Source organism: Mastomys coucha, chromosome X (genome assembly GCF_008632895.1).
Source record: "Mastomys coucha isolate ucsf_1 chromosome X, UCSF_Mcou_1, whole genome shotgun sequence".
NCBI classification, from domain to species: Eukaryota; Metazoa; Chordata; class Mammalia; order Rodentia; family Muridae; genus Mastomys; species Mastomys coucha.
In genome coordinates, this window is record NC_045030.1 from 71,915,335 (window position 1) to 71,936,486 (window position 21,152).

General features: G+C 37.7%; 1 protein-coding gene across 1 annotated transcript in view; it reads left to right on the plus strand.

Moving 5' to 3' along the window:
* Aff2 (AF4/FMR2 family member 2) overlaps positions 1 to 20,915 on the plus strand; it is a 328,595-nt gene extending 307,680 nt beyond the window's left edge. The window contains exons 15-20 of the mRNA XM_031388369.1: positions 2,093 to 2,229; positions 5,783 to 5,854; positions 6,203 to 6,296; positions 8,551 to 8,603; positions 13,011 to 13,201; positions 16,559 to 20,915. Of these exons, the coding sequence (XP_031244229.1) occupies positions 2,093 to 2,229; positions 5,783 to 5,854; positions 6,203 to 6,296; positions 8,551 to 8,603; positions 13,011 to 13,201; positions 16,559 to 16,680 (669 nt within the window). The 3' untranslated portion in view covers positions 16,681 to 20,915. The remainder of the gene's footprint in view (positions 1 to 2,092; positions 2,230 to 5,782; positions 5,855 to 6,202; positions 6,297 to 8,550; positions 8,604 to 13,010; positions 13,202 to 16,558) is intronic.
* The last annotated feature ends 237 nt before the right edge of the window (positions 20,916 to 21,152 follow it).

Consider the following 21,152-nt stretch of genomic DNA (forward strand, 5'->3'; position numbering starts at 1 on the left):
GGAAACTGGGAATGGAGAAATTCGCATGTAAATAAAGAAAATATCTAAAATAAAAAAAATAAAAATAATAAATAAAAGCTACTAGGTGACAGTGCTGGTGACTGGAAGGACAAAGGTTTTCTTCAAATGTTCTCAACTCTGTGATTCTTAAGAAGTGCTCTGGAGCTTTTCCTCTCTAAAATCAAGTGAGACAGTATATGAATGTCCCTTTGATAAGGTACATGGGATGGTAAAGAGAGTGGAATGCACAAGACAGACTGTGAAGGTGAAAATTTGAAGAACTGAAAAAAGGTCAAATGTACAGAGATACCCAAAATATGGTTGAGAAATAACATAACTGGCAAGTACTTCCATGGGGACAACAATTGATTCATAAAGTAGAAAGTCCCAGCTATTGCCTAGAGCTGTGGCCCTTCACAGCAATCACAAAAGAGGTGGTGTTTTGCGCTATTGAAATCTCATTGTTAGTATATTAAAATCTTTTTAGAAACGTTTTGGAGGAATGTGATCATGGGGAAAAAGGCTGAGACATATTCAGAAGAATAATATTTTCCTTGAGCTTTTATCTATCCTCCTGTTAGAAACATGTTTCTAGTTTAAACCTCTCAATTTGTGAATGAAAATTAACTGTGATCATGGCTATGCAATTGTCTTTCTGGATTTCAGTATCTTTTCCCTTTGAAAAAATATGGCTTACACCTTAATAATGCTTAATGATAACTCACCTTTAAAACCCAAGATGTATAAATTAATTAATAGGGAAAGCTACTTGAAGTCTGAAGACATAAGGAAATTATCTAATAATACAAAGTAGAAGGGAAGTAGTTTGCATGCAAGCCTGAAGACACAAAGAAATCAGTAAGACCAAGAGAAAGAAACTAGTTATATATATATATATATTTCAATTTCTAGAAGAGCAAGCTGAATAAATGGAAAATGGTACAATGGCTTACAAAAATCACAGAATTTCCTCAGTACATAAAAGCTTAAAGTCATTTACAATAAGAGATTCTTTAAGACGTACAACTAATCATTGTGCAGTTGTATTTATTTCTTTTCCAGAGATAGCTATTCTGCCATTTTGAAAGTTGAAATCTTCACAATTGCATATACAATATTTTGATAAAAGGTATATAAAATGTAATATTATTAAATCTTTTACATAAAGTTCAGTATTCGTGGATTTTTTTTACATCCAAGTGTCAAAAATTGAAAATGTAAAATCTTGTTATAAAATCCTCACTATGAAAGTGTCATATATAATATTCATTACACATGAAAAAAATCAGTATGGCTAAGCCAGTTTAATCATGATCATTATCAGGGCTAAAACCTTTTGCAGTAAAATCTTACTAAAGTAAAATATTTAGCAGTGCTATATTTTTGACACCATCTCAACCCATCATTTCCAATGAAAATGATGTGACTATTGTTGACTGTCATACTAGAACTTTTCCCTTTTCGATCTATTACTTTTTAACCTTAGGATGGGATTGATATTCTCATGACATTCTAAAGCAAGAAACAGATTATGAAAAAAACAAAAGCAGAGCTTAGTTGTGAGCTCTGACTAAATGACACTTCAATTCCTGGCCAGTTCAGTATATTTACTGATTAGAAACTAGTCAAGATATTCATGAAGATAGTAGTTGGCCCAAAAGTAATGGGAATATCAACAATGGTGCCATAATCCATTTTGATGCCTTGGCTGCATTTCTCTTTTCTCAGCTAGTCATAGTGTCAGGGCAACGGAACTTTAAATCAGCTCCTTTACCATTAGTGTCAATTTGTACAGTGTCATCTCTCTGTATCAGGGTTGACATATCTCTATATCTCAGCTGGGACATCTGGAACATCTAGTTCTCAACTGCAGAGACTGTCTCTTGTATTGCATCATGCTTAGCAGCTCCTCTGCTCTCTGTCTTTTTAGATACCTCCTGTCCCCCGGTGGTAACTACTCAAAGTGCCTCTACCAAATGATAAGTGTTCCCTGAAACATGGTGACAAAAACTATACACAGTTGTGAATTATTCCTTTATATGAAGGAGAAAAAAAAAAGAGTATCATGTTGACAGTCATTTTTCTATTTCAGTTTGAGAAATTTGGCAAAGCTGTGAATTATGCAGATGCAGCCTTGTCCTTCACCGAATGTGGCAATGCCATGGAACGTGATCCTCTGGAAGCAAAGTCCCCATATACCATGTATTCTGAGACTGTGGAGCTTCTCAGGTAAATGGCTTTCCTAGACTCATTTTCCTAAATTAATCTTCAACAGTTAGAAGCTGTTAATATTTTTTTGCTTAACTATCATTTCCACAGTTAATGTGTCCAAAAGTCACTGTAATTAGTTCCTGCCATTTTATTAATGTGGTAGAATATTTATAATTTATGGACACTGTTTTATAAATTATCCTCTTCAGAGGTTATAATGTGAGTCTCATAATTTATAGTATTCATAAAATTAAAATGAAGATGTCACAGGTGAATCATTTTATCATTTGCCATTGACTTTTCTTTTCAAAACAAACTCGTGCTCTCCAGATTTCTATTACAAGCCATAGTTTCTGTTTTCCCCAATTTTTATTTTTTATTTACTTTACATCCTGATCACAGACCCCCTCCTGCCTCTCTTCCAAGTTCCACCCTTATACATCCCCTCACCCCATTGCAGGATGAGAAGGGGAGCCCACTTGGATACCACTATACCCTGGGGTATCTAGTCCCAGCAGGTCTAGGCACATCCTCTCCCACAGAGGGCCAACCAGACAGTCCAATTAGGGGAACAGGATCCACAGGCAGGTAACAGAGTCAGAGGCAGCCCCCAGAGCCATGTTTTCTAAGGCCTTCTCTTTAGGTTATTATAAAAGGAAGGAGGTACTGGTAAGTTTTCTCTGTTGGGCAAAAGTGATGGCCATCAAGACAGACAACTTGAATTTGATCCAAAGGCCCACATCCAGAAAAGAAAGAATTGACTTGTATAAGTTGTTTTATGACGTACAAACATGGACTGTTGTATAAATACAACACGAAAGAAAGAAAGAAAGAAAGAAAGAAAGAAAGAAAGAAAGAAAGAAAGAAAGAAAGAAAGAAAGAAAGAAAGGATTTAAAATAAAAATTGGAAGGGGGCATTGTTCTAACCTAAAGTCAATATTTAAGATCACAGTTGTATAACAAATATTAGAAGATTAATTTATTATATCATTGGATATTCAAAATACTTTGCAGCCATTGATACATAATAATGATGAAGCCTGAACAGTGGCATGAATATGTGGAATTGTATTAATGTTAAAATCAAGGCCTGAGGTATAGTTCACTGGTGGATGTTTGCCTGTCCTGTGAGAAGCCCTGGTTTTGATCTCTAATACTTCAAACAACTTAAATCATGCTGCAGAACTATATATAAATTATAAAATGAAAAATGTATGTATATCTAAATTAAAGCAGTAGGAATTAAGATTGAAGTTGTAATTGTGAAAGTATGACCTTATGGAAGTTTTCCTTCTCTACAAATTTTGTCCACAAGAAGAGGCTATAGAGATGGTTTAACAGCTAAGGGTGCTTGCTGCTCTTGCAAAGGACCCAGGTTCTGTTCCCAGCACACACACACACACACACACACACACACACACATGGAATCTCACAGTTGACTACAGCTCCAGTTTTAGGGGTCTTAACACCTTCTTCTGGCCTCTGTGGACTTCATGAGTGAAGCACATGCTGCACATAAACTTATACAGACACACTCACATGTAAGAATAACAGTTCTTAAAATTAACAAGGCAAACATAAATTTTACTCTGTGGTAAAAGCATGAAGTGAATCATTAAATAGTGTTTATTTCTTCCTTAATTATTCATAAAATAATTAGTCTTTACTACTTAAGTTTTTATTACATGAGACACTAGTGCTCAAAGAAATGTATTTTAGTGGAACCTTGGTAAAAGGTAATGGAGAATTTTTTGACAATTCTCTCAAAAGTCAATATTCTAAGCTTGATTTTGAATCAATTATAGATTCCGGTACAGTAGTAGGAAATAAAACAAAGGATTCCTGTGTACCCTTCGTCAAATTTTCTACAATGGTAATATCCTCTGTAGCTGAAGTTCAGTATCATAGCCAGGACACTGATGTTGGCGTATCCAAGATCCTTCTTCTTCTTCTTCTTCTTCTTCTTCTTCTTCTTCTTCTTCTTCTTCTTCTTCTTCTTCTTCTTCTTCTTCTTCTTAATTTCAGATTTTCCCCAATTTTGCAAGAACTCATTTCTGTATTCTTTATATTTTTTAATGAGAGGAATTTCTTTTGGGAATAAAATGGGTTGAAATAAACTAGGTCTTCAGGCCCATTTCAGCAATTAAAATTCCACTATCTAGTAAATTTCAAATGTGGTTGCATTTAGGGGATGACTGCAATATGAATATAGTTTTTAGTAGTACATATTATGTAGAAGAGATTTTTATTGTCTCTTCCCAATGACATGCTAGCTATAGAGAAAGAGTCCTATTTTTTTTCCTTCAAATAACTATATTTGTTCTGAGCCCTGGGAATCTGCAATAGAAATGTATTTATGAAAACAAGAATGTACCACAATGACTTGACACTTTAGTAATCCAGCTGTTAAAGAAAGTTAGACATATTACATTATAAAAGCCCCACTTTTCACCATTGTAACAACAGAAAGCACCTGAATCAAGTAGGTAAGTCCCATTGCTAAACACATTCGCGCAACAGATTCTGAGACGTTACCATGAAAGCAGGGCAGATGACATGCTGAGGTGTATAAACTCTTGAGTGGGATGAGCCAGGTTCTGGTGCTCTCGAGAGGCTGCTGTAAGTAGCAAGTAAGAGGATACTCCAGGTTCTGAACCACCTTCCATAAATGAGGGATAACCCAGGCAGCCTGCACATGCTCTTCACATTTTTTTCTGCCACAGTGAACTCAATTGCTTATTCTCCTATAAGTTCCTGTGAAATTGCATTAAATCTCAGACAATGATTTTATGCAATGAATTGATTTCTCAAGACTCTGCATGCTCAGAATGAGATGTGCTCAACTAGAAGGAAAAAAGAAAAGAAAAGAGAGGAAAAGAGGACCACTTGATCTTTTATCACTACAGCATGAAACAGTAACAATTAAAGAGAATAGGAAGGCAAAATATACAAGTTCGATAAAGTAAAGTTGCTTAGACCTTAAAACACTGTGTAATGAGCCCTCCTTTAACACACAAGTGTGCACACCCACACACCCATGTGAAGCATGCACATGTGCATGAATGCATGAATGCACACTTTTTATGAGAACACATTGAAAACTTGAGCCATTATAAAAGAGTTTATACCTGATTGAGGTCATCCCTAGCCAACATCAGACATAGTTCTTTATTATTGCCTCTTCTGTCATAAAGTGAAGTGAGACTGACATATTTGCCCACCTTGCATATAAAACCAATAATATTGTTTACCTAGCAAACTCATAGAAACAATATTTTGCCAGCCAGCAAAATATTTATACATAGCCAGAAACTTGTGGAAATTCCATAAAATTATTCTAAAACATGAATCTACAATTAAACTGGCTTTTGTAGAGTTCAGTTCTTGATGTCACATCAGGTACCATCATACTGTGTGGGTAATCCTTTTGTATATGATTTTAGGAAAGGGCCATTCTGGCCTCAACCTATAATGGAAGGGAGGGGAGCCTAAGTTATTTTTGGCAATCAGAATTTTGAAAGGTAATCCAGATCCAGATTCCACTAAAGTATTTCTTTATGTTTTTTCAAAGGTATGCAATGAGACTGAAGAACTTTGCAAGCCCCTTGGCTTCTGATGGGGATAAAAAGCTAGCAGTATTATGGTGAGTTGCACAGAGGCTACAAGAAAACTGGTGAAATGTTGCAGAGGGATGTGAACACTCCACATCAACTTAAGCAGCTTCCCTCAGCTCATTATTCTGGCTTTCTGGTGAACTGTTAAAGGATAACTAATGGATTTCTTCAGCTGCTGACTAAACATCTACTCCCCCTGCTGCAATTTATACCCTTATTTAAATGGGATATTAATAATTCCACCTCCATTTGTTAAGTTTTTATTTATACATGTTCCTCCGTCAGAGATTAGACAAGTGACTGCAAAGTCTGGCTTTTTGTATTTAACAGTATATGGTCTTCATTGCCACTAATTTAATCCTTTTATCCTCACCCAGCTACCGGTGCTTGTCACTTCTCTATTTGAGGATGTTTAAACTGAAGAAGGATCATGCTATGAAGTACTCCAGATCACTGATGGAATATTTTAAGGTAACCCTTCTTTTGTATGATTCACAGGTAGACGGTGACCAAAAGCTTAATGAAACATGCTGGGCATGTTAACCAGATGTCAGACAACTAAGAGAAGATAGATACTGCCATAAGCCTAACCTCTTTCCCTTTAGCTGGCCACACAGCCTTCTGACTCCTCAGGAAGAAGGTACACAGTAGTTCAAATGACCTATGGCAGCCTCTTGATTGCAATTAGGGGAGATGGAAGTGATCATAACTTGTGTCCACAGTCTCATTTAAATCTAGCCAACAAATCCTTTAGCTGTGACAGAAGTCACCATGGCCATATTGGATGTCTGTTTATGTCCTTCCTCTGTGTGCCATCGTTTCAGTTTAAGGAATTTGATTGCATTGATTACCAAAGAAAATAAATGAATGAAGTCATTCTTTAGAGAGATGAGTTGGTTTTTGTTTGTTTGGTTTGGTTTGGTTTTAGTTTACAAATGAACAATAAAGGTAGCCTCAAAATACAATACCAATATTTGAAAATGAACAAACATAAAATGCAAGCTGTAGTCTGGTACTAGGATTAGCTACTCTATGTATGCTCTAATATAGATAGCTTCAGTCTACTAATACTGGCTATAACTTAGAATTGAGGTAGTTCACTGCTCCTTTCCTTAGGCCTGATCTTAGAGAAAAATGACTTTTTGCAAGTACGTGAGGCTACTTGGCCACACTGCACCTAGCAGTTTTCTGAGGTGAACCATATCATGACCTTGTAGCAAGTAGCACATGAGTACCAGTATATGTCTGTATGAGGACACTATGATTCATCTGGGATTATGAACAAAATTACCAGTTATTATGTGGTGTGGATGTAATACCATAAAGCTAGTGCTCATGTGGGTGAAGAGGGATCATATCCAACAATTCCTCAGTTCTTTCAGTATACTGTAAGAAAGATTTTGAATTTCACTGAACTTCTAAAATCCCTAGAGGGCCCTCAAACAAATAAACAACAAAAACCAGAGTGTCAAGTCCTATTTCCCAAACAAGTGTCCTTGGCTAATGTCTAAGAATGTGCATTTCTAACAACTTTCCAAATAATTCTCATGCTGCTGGTCTTGTCATCTCACTGATAGCCACTGTTCTAATAGCTGTCCTCTGTGCCTTGTGAGGGAATTGGAAAACATCAAACAGATGCTAAGTAGCTGGTAAAGGTGTTGCACTCATGTAGGTTTAAAACTGAATCAAGTCTTCAGAATATACTCTATGTCTGTGCCACCAGGGCAGCATTGAATTCTTACTAACTCTAGCAAATGCTGACTCTCCTTTCAAATTCCCCTTTTGCGAGGGGGTGGGGCTGGATTGGAGACCAGAAGGTAGTAGAAGAGCACCAGCCTGGCTACAATTGCCAAGAGAAGACCTGACTCAAACTAAGGTCATAATCAGCTGGATCCCTTTCCAGTCACACATATGCTAAATATCAGGTTTTTTCATTCACTGGAAAGGGTGTGGCCAGAAAACAAAACAAACAGAAGAAAATCAAAACATAACCAAAACAGAAAAACAAAAACAAAAACAAAAACAAACAAACCAAAACTAAAACTAAAACTAAAACCAAAACCAACCAACAGACCAACCGACCAACCAACCAAAAACAAAAGCAAGAAGCCAGTACCATAAATAAGCCAGATTCTGTCAGAGAGACAAAAGAAGGTTTTGATTTCCAACTTATTTTGCAATGCAGCCCTGGACTAGTTACATTGCTAAATAGAGAAAACAGCCATGAAAACTTGCATGTAAAGACCACAAAGCACAATGAGTCCTGAAAACAAACAAGTGAGCAAAATGTATTGTTTGATTCTAACATCTTCCTTAGATATCAGACATTACAGCCACACCTGTATCCCATGGAAAAAGTTTGCAAGTAATGCTAAAGGTGAAAGAAAAACTTACTTGTTCTCTGAAGGGCTTGTTTTGCAGAATAAATTTCAGATGAGGATAATTAAACCACTTCTTGGAGAACTGAGTCTGATTTCACTGGGCCTTTTAGTATATAAGATCTTTCATCAAGTGACTTTCATGGTCCTGATTGGAGCCCACTAATTATCCTAACCAGCTATGTTCATGGAGTGTGCGTCGTGGTGTGCTGATGTGCACACACATCCTAGCTCTGCATCCCGAAATGCTGCAATCAATACTAATGTTCTCTAAATCACACTTACATCTGTTTCTGAATTAATAAACACAAAATAGATGTCCTTATTTCCCTCTCTCTCTCTTTCAGCAAAATGCTTCAAAAGTTGCTCAGATACCATCTCCTTGGGTAGGCAATGGAAAGTAAGTATGCTACCAAAAATTGCTTTTTCGTGAAAATGAATGATTGGATAGACCCCACATATTTTGCATTGATTGCTCAAGAGTGAAGGACAATTCAAGAATCCAGTCGTTTGTCTGCACACAGAATTCTAGCCAGGTTTCAGCTGATGGAAAGACAGAAAAGTTTTAAATGATATGGTTCCTTAAAGATCTATAAGCTAAATTATGGCCATAAAATATCTGCTAATGAGATGGCAAGCAACATAGCATTTCTGGAAGGTAGGATAAAGTTAAATCCACTGCAATGATTTGTCAGTGATTCACTTGGTAATGAAAAGTCAATGAAATATTCACTGATATATGGTAAGTGATGTTTAATAAAACCAAAGGCATAATAGAGCTAAAAATGTGAAGGTACTTAGTCAGCCAATTACGTGAGCATTCATGGAGATTTTTATATCAGTACTAAAACACCTTGACCTAAATAGAAAAGGATGTACTCTGATGCTGACGTGAGACCTCATGGATGGAAGCAGACTTACAGCCTATTTACAGTCCTTATTGGCTTAGGGTCCCCCTGAGAATTCAGAACACTACAGAAAGCGTCTGCAGGAGACTCTTGGTATAGAACAGAGGCCACTCTCCCAGATTTTCCCTTCTCCCTTTGAAATGAAAGGGGCTAAGTTTTATGCTAACTTAGGACCATGGAGGACATGATCCTTACAGAGAGCAATTATGGACCCCAGTCTGTCTCTATATGTGCCTTTGCTAACTTTCCTGACTAGCCATGGCAACTCTGGTTTCAAAGTAACCCATCTCTTCCAAGCTCATTTCCTGTCCATATAGGAAGAAAAAGTAGATGTCAGTGGGCACATTCACAATGGACCTGTTATACCTGCTTTTTTCAATTTTTATCATCTTAAAAATATTGCATCTCTGATCAAAATACCTTCCTCATGAGTAGAATAGCCTCAACTGCCACTCTATAAATATCTACAAAGTGTACTCCAAAAGTGTGGGCCAGTGAACTCTACTCTGAGACCATAAAACCATTCAGAGCAAGGGAACAAATCCATTAAGAACTACACATTAGCTCAATTACTGTGCTGAAAGAAAGCACCACTTCAGTGGTCTTACTCTTACACTGACGAACAAAAAGAAAGACAGTTTCTCTCTGGAAGTTTAGAAAATAAAAATAACCATTGAAAGGCCCAGAGAAAGCTATTTTCTCTGAGCACAGAATAAAGAAAGGGCAAGGTCAGGTAAGCAGCTTGTAAAAAATCATTGGGAATAGTGTGTGTGTGTGTGTGTGTGTGTGTGTGTGTGTGTGTGTGTGTGTGTTAAATTCAGAAATGGAAGAGCTCAAACACATTCGAAGCTTGGGAAGTCACAGTAAATGACTCATGTAATGCTTCTCAAGCAGCTTTAGTCTAACAAAAGTGCACTCCCTTAGCTTGACAGTCATGTGCTGTGGGGTTGTATGGGGTGGGGTGGGGTGGGGTGGACAATGTGTGTGTGTGTGTGTGTGTGTGTGTGTACTCCTAAATGAAATTTCAGATTATTTTTCAATTTTTATGAAAATTGAGCTGAAATTTCAGTGCAGATTATATTGTTCTGTAATTACTTCTGGGAGGGTGGCCATTTTTAAAATATTCATTTTACCAATCTATAAACGTAGGCGATCATTCTGTCTACTGGTTTCTTCTTCAATTTCTTTGTTCAATGTCTTAATATTTATATCATATTATATTACATTACATTACATTATATCTCATGGAAGAAGCTAAAGAGAGAAAAATGTCAAAAAATGTTTGGAACAAGACAGGAAGCAGTGGCAGAATTATGAATAAGCCATGGAATATATGAAATGAAATTTCTGAGAAAATAGAAATTGGAGGAAGTGTGTTCCCCATGAGGTCAAGGGAGCAATGTGATGAACTGATACATATATAAAATATATAATGATCAAATCTGGATATATATACTTTGTGTTTGCTAGTAATCTTATAATTCCTCTCCTTATAAAACATACAGTAAGTTCATATAAAATTGCACTTGCCCCACTGTGTGAAGAACATTACAACTTATTCCTCCTATGTAAATAACCGGATTTTAAACCAAATTATTCCATCTTCTTCTTCTAACTGTGATTCTCCTCGCTGCATCTATAAACTTGCTCTTCTGAAGCTTCCATGTATGAGGATAAAACAAACATGATAGAAAACACTGTAGTAGAATAAGGCCTATCAAGCAGAAGAGCCATGCTTGGTGGTACATGGCAATGTTGTGCTAAGATGGGTTTAGAATTATGGCATCTTAGGGTTCTAGCACCTACAGTTCCTTTTTCAATATGTATATCCTAGTAGCTTGTAATCTCCAGAGATTACAAATGAGAATGTATGAATTTCTAGCTATAAACTATCATTTAGGAGTTAGTTATAATTACCAAAGAGAAAGATTATAAAATAACACATGTAACCTATGAAGACAAAAAAAAATTAATTCTTATATCACTAACTAGCCCTGTTTGCTACTTGTTCCTTGGCTTGGAAATCCCCATATCCCATCCCTGCCTTGGAAATAAATCATGCTATGGTGAAGCAGGAAAATACCTCAGAAATCATAAACATAGTTGTGAACCCCTCATCTGTTCTTATACCACACAAATACATAATAGACTTTAAGATCTACTTTCCTTTTTTTTTTTCAAGGCCACCCTGAGGACTTTATTGAAACTCTATTATTTCTTTTTCTTTTGTTTTTTTATTAGATATTTTCTTTATTTACATGTACATTTCTCCATTCCCAGTTTCCCCTCCAAAAAACAAAGAAACAAACGAAAACAACAAAAACAAACCCCTGTTGCCTCTCCCATCACCATGCCTGCCACCCCACCCTCTCCCACTTATTGGCCCTGGCATTCCCCTACACTGGGGCACAGACATCTATTGATCTGAGTACAGGGTCCCCAGTGAAGGAGTTGGAGAAAGGACCAAAGGAGCTGAAGGGTTTGCAGCCCCTTAGGAGGAACAACAACATGAACTAACTAGTACCCTCAGAACTCCCAGGGTCTCAACCACCAACCAAGGACTGCACATGGATGGGACTGATTGTTCAGGCAGCATGTGTATAGTAGAGGATTGCAATTTGATCATCAATAGGAGGAGAGGAGCTCGGCCCTGTGAAAGATCTACTTTTCTACCAAGACCAGAATACTCCATAAAATAGACTCCATTGACAGAAATACCCGAACTTTCTCTCATGATGGTAGACACAATTTAAATGTGTCTATAAAAGAGGATGTCAGCTTCAATTATTATTCTCAGACCTTATCAATAGTACTTCAGCATCTTGGTATATGTGACCTATTTCCCAAATCAAATGTATGTGCCGCTCTGCTGTGAGCAGGTGGACACTGAGAAACACAGCTACCTTGGAGATACCAAGTTGCCAAAAATAAAAGTTGGTAAAGAACTAGAGCACGGTGCATGATATAGGGCCCCTTGATGTTGCTCTCAGATGGAAAAGAGGCTCCTTCCAAAAGCAGACTCTTAAACATAGTTCTGACGCATTTCTTCTGCTTATGTGTTTGTTTTGTTACCTTGGCTAGTCTCGAATCTCTATCCTCAACAACTTTCACTTTTGAACCTCTCAAGTATCTGAAAGTATAGGAATGTATTGCCACATAGGGATGCCTATTTGTTTTACTCCCTCAAAATGTCCTGCCCACAATGAATACATTTGTGACTGCTCATGCATTCAGGCCCGTCTCCAGGCAAGTCTGTATCAGGCTATCCTAAGCTCAGGTCCTGAAAAACAATACTTCCCTGCTATGTGTATACATCAGGTAAGTCATTATTACTGATGTTAAAGAACTCAATGAAAATATGTCCAAACACTGAACTGTCAAAATTAAGAACTTTGAAGCCTCCTCCTTATAAAACATCATGATGATAAAGTCATCAATTAATAGTCCATCTGTGTTACACATCTTAAAAAAATCCTGAAGTCTTACTTTTCTTTCTAGTCTCTCCAATGCTATAACTTAAGGGGCTTTGACAAACTGCACTTAGCTTATTGTGGCAACTGGATTTGTAATGACCTGTCACTGTGGTTTCCACAAACACTTTGAAGATCGACCAATATTGTACATCATGTCTTCTGTCAGTTACCATTCTAAAACAGGTAGAGAAAGCATCAAAGCTCTGAGTGGTTTATTTTCCTTAAACATTGTTATATAGGATCTTGTCTGAAAAGGGCACTCATATGAAGTTTCATGCATTTTTATCACACTAAACTTTTCTCTGGCTAGTGGTATTCTGAAGAGATCCCAGTGTGACAAGGGATCCTCCATGCTGTTAGCATACAAAACCCTGCTGTGACTCTTCCGTACCAACTTAACCTGACCTGCCTCTTTCCATTCTCCAGGAATACTCCATCCCCAGTGTCTCTCAACAATGTCTCACCCATCAACTCCATGGGGAATTGTAACAATGGCCCTGTCACCATTCCCCAGCGCATCCATCACATGGCTGCTAGCCATGTGAATATTACCAGTAATGTGCTTCGGGGCTATGAACACTGGGATATGGCTGACAAACTGACAAGAGACAATAAAGGTATGATTATCTGATCTATTCTTTGCTTAAGGATAAGGATACAGTTGGTCACTAGTGCTTTGAAGGACTAGGTCCCTTGTGCCTGTTGGTCTTAGTTCTGATTTCTGTGTCTTAGGTGAGAGGAAGTTAGCTTAGGGCTGACACTATAACTTATTTTTACACTTCGGTTGACTCAAGGACTAAATATTTATTCTTCTTTAAAGCTTAAACTAATCTAATCTGTAATGTATTCACAAATGACAGTTTCAGAATTTCACTCACAGACAAGGATCATAGAGAAATAATTGCTAAGGCAAAAGGAGTGAGTGATTCAAAAATTAATTAAGGTCCTCTTGGCTACTGTTTGGTTTTTGAAAGGTGAGGTGGAACTAAGGTCAGGTACTTTCATTATCCTCATCAGCTACAGATGAATACATGACAACACAGTTTGCATTTGTAAGTAAGGACTAAAGTTCATCTGGAATTTCTTTACACCCTGACAGGAAGACCAAGGTTCTATTTATGGGAAGACACAAGATGTGCTACAGAACAAATGGAAAGAACACCCTGCTTTACCAGGGTCAATAATCACTGATAACTTGTGCCCCTATCTGTGACCTCAGCCATCATTTAGACTCAAAATAAAGCCAACATAATGTCACTGGGAAGTAAAAGCAATAGCACACTTTACTCTGTCCACTCACTTGCTGTGGCGCTTTCAGCCCACTAATTACACAATGGCCAGTTGCAAACAAGGTGGAGACTTCTGGGGATCTATTAGAATCAAACCTGAAAGAGGCTACAAGCAGGCTAGAGTAATAGAAATATTACCAGCAGTGGTGAACAATTGGCCTCCTCCACAATCTAAGTTGCTTGGGGTGGACATGGGTTTTGCTAGGTCCTAGGCTGTATGGATTTCGAGGATGTAGGACACACACACACACACACATGCACACATGCACACATGTACAGAAAGAATAAAAAAATAAATTTAGGTGGAAAGTGATTTATAGCAGAAGACAATTCACACACATCAAACTCTTTCACATACACACAAACACATGTGTACTCCCTAACAAACATGCAAGCATAGGAATACAAGTATGTATATACAACACATAGATACAGCTCCATAGTTGCCAAAGCTCATTTCATTATTTGAGACATAGACTTAACTCTAAACCCAGCTCTCAACTTCTACTGACTCCTAAGAGTATATACACATCCTTACATCTGTGTGTATACTGACTCCTATGTCCCAGGCACTATACTATTTGTTCTTTGTTGCCCCATTTGTTTTTATTTTATAGATGAAGACACTGAGGCTAAACATTTTCCCATTGCATCAGAACTCTATAAGTTTGCCAGAAGCAGAAAGAGAATGTCAAAGTATCTGATTTCAGAATTGGTTGAAACCAATATGCTACTCTACCTATCTAGAAAACATATTTTGAGACAGGTGTTTAGGGACCTTTGGTAAAAGGCTTGAACTCAGTTATCTGAACAAAGGTAATTCTTACGTAGTCTGCTTTCCTAGACACCTAGAAACCCAGATACAAGGTGCTTAGGCAACTATGCACCCACAAAGGCTCTAGAACTGCAAACAAAGACCTAGGCATATTGAGATATGTCTGGTATATCTGGTTTTAATCTGTCTTATTTTATACCAGTAACAGGGAAATTTAATATTTATAGATTTCCTTTATAATTGCATTCACTTTCAAAATCTGTTCAAGTAGTTTCTTCTATGATAACGGCAGAATTTTTCAGGAGCAACATGATGACTGTGCTGAATCTAGGGTGAAATAGTACTAATCTCATCATTAGCATAGCCTGCCAGGGAGTTGCTAAATTCTTTGCCTAATATTGAATCCAAGCGACACTGTTACTGTACCGACAGAGAGAACACATGCTGGTGATTGTGCCATTGGGCTCTTCAGTGTCCTAAGAAGATACTCTAATATGGAATGTTGTGCTTACCACTCTTAGTTCTGCAGACATGTCATTTATGACTTGCTTGGATGCACCAAGTATTCTAACATCAACCTTATGTAGATAGAAGTGACATAATTCAGGAGCTTCTCTTTAGATAAAAACTTCACATCCCATTCATGAAAAGCTGTGACATCGAGACGGGCAGTGTTGGCTCTTTTGGTAGAAAGCCTCCATCCCTGCTACTCTTGCATGCCTGCTCTTGCAGCCGCAGATAGTTTATGACAGAAGGTTCTGGTCCTAAAACAGGCCAATGGGCTAATCTATCTTCTTCCCTTTGATCAGAAAGTCTTATTCCATATGTATCCCAGCTATATATCCCTATTGAAGTAGTCATTAAAATAGTGACTTGGCAGTCTTATTTAAAGTGCCAAAGATAGCTTTGCACAGAATCTTCTGGGGATATCTTAACTCACATAAGGCTCACTATCATTCAACAAAGACTAGTTGTTTGACACTTTTCTTAGTATTATGTTACCAAAGAAAAAAAATTCGATGCCAGAAGTAATTTGTTCCATTGTCAGCAGAAATTCCTTTTACTGCATTGCTCAGGTTAAAAAGTATCACATAATCAAATGAAGTTGATACCTGAAGAAGAAGCCCATATGTTCTATAAAACATAAAGAATAAACACACTGTTCAGTGAAATACCATCTGCTGAGTAATCAAGCACATGTAATCTACGCATAGAAATCGCTTTCTAAGAAGGCAGAAGAGTGTCTCAGCCACTTTAAAACAGTCTCCAGTTCCACCCCTGCTCTGGATTTGGATTTCTCATCTTCATCCAGCATGGGCATGGTTTCTCATAGAAGGCTGAGGCTGCCATTCCTGTGGGGACCTAACAAGAAAAAAAATGTCAGTAAAACCCTTTAGAAACAAAGTGTCAGACAAGTCAAGTGGGAACAGGGGTGCCTAGGGAGTTTTTCAGACACCATATAGTCTTCCCCACATACACGCCCTCAAAGCAGCATTTTAATACTCATGTCACACAGGTGAGGAGTTAGGAACATAGTCTCAGGAGTATCCCATTTCTCAAGTCAGCCAGAAGCAATCATGCCATGTGGATACTTGCTGGTCATTTTCTGTCCCTACAAAATCAGGACCAAGACTTCCTATTTAGACTCTTCCATGGCATTCATTTAATGCTGGATGACAATGGTTATATTTTCTGCTCAGCTTCACTAGAGTTTCCTATACTCTGCCTAATAAATCCTTAAAATTTGCTTGAATGAAGGAGTAGATGAACAGATGGATGAACAAATGAGTAAGTCTTTTAATGTCTACATGACTGTAGTATTGACTAATACAACAATCTGGCATTTTAATCTGGTGTATAGCTTTATGATGTTAAATAAAGGCTTGACCAAGTACTACTCTGATTTTCAGAATTCTTTGGAGATCTGGATACACTGATGGGGCCTCTGACCCAGCACAGCAGCATGACCAATCTTGTCCGCTATGTTCGCCAGGGACTGTGTTGGCTGCGCATCGATGCTCATTTGTTGTAGTGGGCACTCTGCCATCTCTTGCATCAGCACTCATCCTTTACCAGTGCTTTGATGGTCACTGGTGGAACTCCACTCATTTGGGAAAGTTCTCTTTCATTATGTTTGTTTTTATGCATTTTTGATATCTGTGAAAAACTGAAGTCATTGTAAGTGGACACTACAACTTGAGAGAAGTGTATGTTTTATTTTTTAATATTTGATATGCATTTCTCATATCTCCTTATTTTTGTGCTTTATGGAATGAAAATCCCTACAATATTGAGTTAAGTCCACATGATTCAAAACAAAGAATGAGAAGCACATGTGATGATGACAGGTCCCTGAGAACTCAAAGAAGCATCTAACATGCATCTGAACAAGGGACCTGCAGAGACCTCCACAGTAGCCATTCCCCAAACTAGACTCTTGGGTCCAGAAAAAGTTATATCTCAGAATCCACTGTTAAACAATTTCTGTGGTTCCCACAGACTAAATCTTCAGATGAGAACTTCCATTGTCAGACCCACAGATTTGATGTTCTAACCACACAATAAAATCAAGGGTAGCAAGCAAAACACAAGCCTAAGTATTCTACTCTTGAAATGACACACCACCAGACTCTTTTGTTAACATCCTGTTCCTGTTTCCTATACTTTTCTAATAATTTATGGTAAGGAGGAAGAAAAATACTTAATTCAATAATGTTATAACATCATCTGGCATAAACAGTTTAAAACTTAATTCCTTACCTGAGATTGTCTTTGCACAAAAGTATCCGTTACAAGATGCACATCTTTGTCATCAAAATTTCAAACTTATCTTAGACTTGAGAAACCAGACTGGACTGAAAGCTGTCCTCCCAGAAACCCATGCCCTGGCCTTATTTTCAGCCAGTAGGCAAATCCATAACTTCATGTATTTTGATAGATGTGCATATAAAATCTGTAGAATCAAAAGTCAAGTTATCACTTCTTAAAATTTATTTCCTAGTTTCCTCACTATCTGGACTTTCCAAATATTATCCACATTTTCTATTTTTTAGATATTTTTCTTTCAGCTTTCCTCTTTTATTTCTTTCAAAAGATCTTGGCTAAAATACAGTCATTAGGTTTTTTTTTGTTGTTGTTGTTGTTAAAGTTTATATTAGTGTAAGTCATTTACATGAAAATTCCAAAGAAAACACTAAACTCTGTAAGTAATACCTTAATTTTTTTTTATATACAATGAAAATCTTAGGTAGTGCTCCACCCTAGGATCCTTTGAAAGATTCTTGATGTCTGGGAACAGTTCACCTAATTTGCAATATCTCCTTATGAGTTATGACTATCTCTCCTTTTGATCCTCTACATTCATCTTATATCCCTAAAAATCACCCTGTAAATATCATTTTCAGTGTTCAAGCTCACCAGAAAAATTCTCCAGCTATAGTAAACACTATGCATCCATTAGTTACTTGTAATTGCCTGCTGGCATATAATTCTGTATAACCTTTAATCTGCTGAGTTATTGAATTCTATTCACTGAGCTAAGACCAGATAAATAATAGATATGTACATGAAAATTGCAAACTTGTATGATTTCTAAAGCAAGTCATGCAAGTCTGTGACAAAAACTTCAGGCAATCACTCTGTGTTCTCATTGTAAAAGTTAGGTACTTCCCTAGTTGCAAAAGAGCAGATTTGAGTTCTGCTCTTATCACATTTGAGTTTAAAGCTATTTGTGGTATAATAAAATTGTGAAAGTTCCATTCCAATGGCTAAAGCCATGCTGTTTCTACAGCTGATGGGTGTACCCCAACAGCTGAAGCCCGCACTTTTTATGCTCCCAATATGGTTGAGCTTTAAGCCTACAGTTTCAGCAACAACACTTACATATGCACACACACACATACACACAAATGAAATCTAAATCTTTTCTGTGACTCTTAAATGAGGAAAATGAAAATATGAAAAACAGAACACCCCAAATGGGTGTCACATGAAAATAAAATGAGCTGATGACTTTGCAGTAACTCAAGTTCTCTGTTTTCCATGGCCTACCAGGAATCTTTCCTGGCTTAATAATAATGATGCCTACCAGCTTGACCTGTAAATTAAACTTACTCCACAATCCTAGGCCTTCATGAATTTACACACAGATTCTTTTTGAAGTTAAGTCTCCAGGAACTAGAAATTAGAGTGGTAGGAGCAGTTTTCCATAGAAACAAGCATATTGTCACATAGATGAAAGACTTGTTACTCTACTTTCAGTAACTCATCTTTTCTTCCTATACATTACAAGGAGGGAAGAGAATGCTCTATCATGTCTGGTGGCTGAGTATAAAGTGCCATGTCAGCAGTATGATTATCAAATGTGACAGTAGAGCTATGGACCATCACTTGATTATTTAGTAGTCCTGCTTGCAACATAGCTTAGAAACAAGTTAAACATGGAGGATTACCTTCACATCCAAGGAGATGAGGTGTCTTTGGTCTCCTGATTAAGATTTAGTACTGTTTTCTAGGCACTCTAGTCATCATGCTACAGATGGTGATGTGCATTATGGATGTTCAGCTATCTTCAGGATTGAAAGATTGAAGATGTTGTCAAGAGAATCTTTTTAGAGTACCAGTTAAGTGGGAGGGATATGAGACGTGTGGATGGTAGTAACAGATTGTGCCTCTGGATGTTGGTGGAGGCTTGGTGAGCCACATCCTGACAAGCCTATAGAGGTGTGGTGATGGGCAGAGTAATAGACAGTCTACCCCCCCCAAGCAAATACAAGAAACAATCACAGCCCTACAACATGACCCAGATAGGGCCAGCACTATGCCTTCATTTATCACACAAGCTCCAACCACAGAGAGTCTGACAAGTTTGTGTTATGATGTTGGCTTGGCTTAGTATCTTTAATTAGCTTTGGATTTTTTAGTGGTTTTGTCATATTACTGTCTGAGTTTTGTAGGTAGGATTAATTTGAAAAGAGTTTGATAGTGTGGTCCTTGGGGTAGAATTTACCTGTAAGCATGTTGTTAGCCAACCTATAGACTGTTAATTACTTAATAATCTCATTGGGAAAAACTAGTAGTTTTATATTCATATGACATAATTGGAGAAAGCAGAATAGCTTCTGTGGCTTTTTGAATACAAGGTTGAGATGTCTGTTTTTTTTATCCTTTCATGTAGTGAAATGAAAAGATCCAAATCTTCAGTCAAAAGTAGCAAAATTAGATACCATTGCCTAAAATGTGTTTTGCTGAGTTTCCAAATGGATGGATGGTTAAAGGCATTGGAATTGGTCTGCATTGGAAAGATGATAGTTTAGTTCTACTGTACCTGAAGCTATCGAAATTAGATTTTGTTTTATTCAAAGTTGGGTCCCAGAGGTTGAAGTTAGAGTTTGAAGTTGAAATCATTTTGAAGGCAGACTCGATTAAGTAGTGAGGGTGAAGCCCTTACTCCCTTCTCAACAGACATAAGGTCACCTGCATGAGTTAGCAGGTGGGAGAACCAAACTGGATCCCTGGGTAGGAGTACTCAGTAAAGCAACACACTGCTTGCTTAGAGAAGCATCACTATCCTCATTGAGAAAATGGGTGATTCAGTGCCCCCAAATTCAATTCTGTGGGGAAAGTTATTGAGCCAGTTGTCAGTGTTGTGTTCCAACTGGCAGACTCTATTCTTTGTCATCGTTGTTCTTGTTGTTGCTGTTGTTGTTTCGCATTTCCACTCACACAGCCTTATTGTCATAATTAAACTCTGATTCATTTTCTCTTTGGTGTTAGCAAACTCCAATGACAGAAATGGCATCTGTGTATTGATAATCAGCATTTACCCTGACAGGGGACTAATCAGTTAGGCTGGTCTCAGACATTAATCCCACCATCTGATATTTCCAGCAAAAGATAAAGTGTTAGTTCCCTTTCCATTCCCCTCCTCATGAATCTAGGAGCCCTCTGTACGAAGAGCATCACATTTTCTCTGTAAGCTTTTAACAAAAAGAAAATTGCATTGTGGGGAGGGCAGAGGGGGGTGTGGGTGGGGGGTGGAGGGTGGGGAAGCCCTTGGAGGCCAGACTGCAGTTCATGCCCCATCCTGCTTCTGACATAAACTGTTAAAGAATCATTCATAGTGCTCACACCGGGTTAGGGGACGCTGAACTGCTTTTCAGATCCATGGTCAATCATTACTCTGAGATTGGAGCTTTGCTGTTTCATAAACTGTGCAACAAACTGTGTAGACTAATGGTGTTTAATAAAAATCATTTAAAATTGCAACCTCTTTGCTAGTAACCTCAATTCTCTTGGCTGTTTGATTGTCTCAGATTTTGAGGATGGAAGGGGAAAGCAAAAGAAATTGGCTAATGGGTTGGTGGTGGGATGCTGCAGCAGCAAAGCCAGGCCTGCTTACCAGCCAGCAGTTGTCTGTAAGTAGTACCATACAGAACGTCCTGAAGAATGGCCTGGTGTATGCTTTCACCTTGTTCATATGGAGAAATTATGGATTCATTAGTC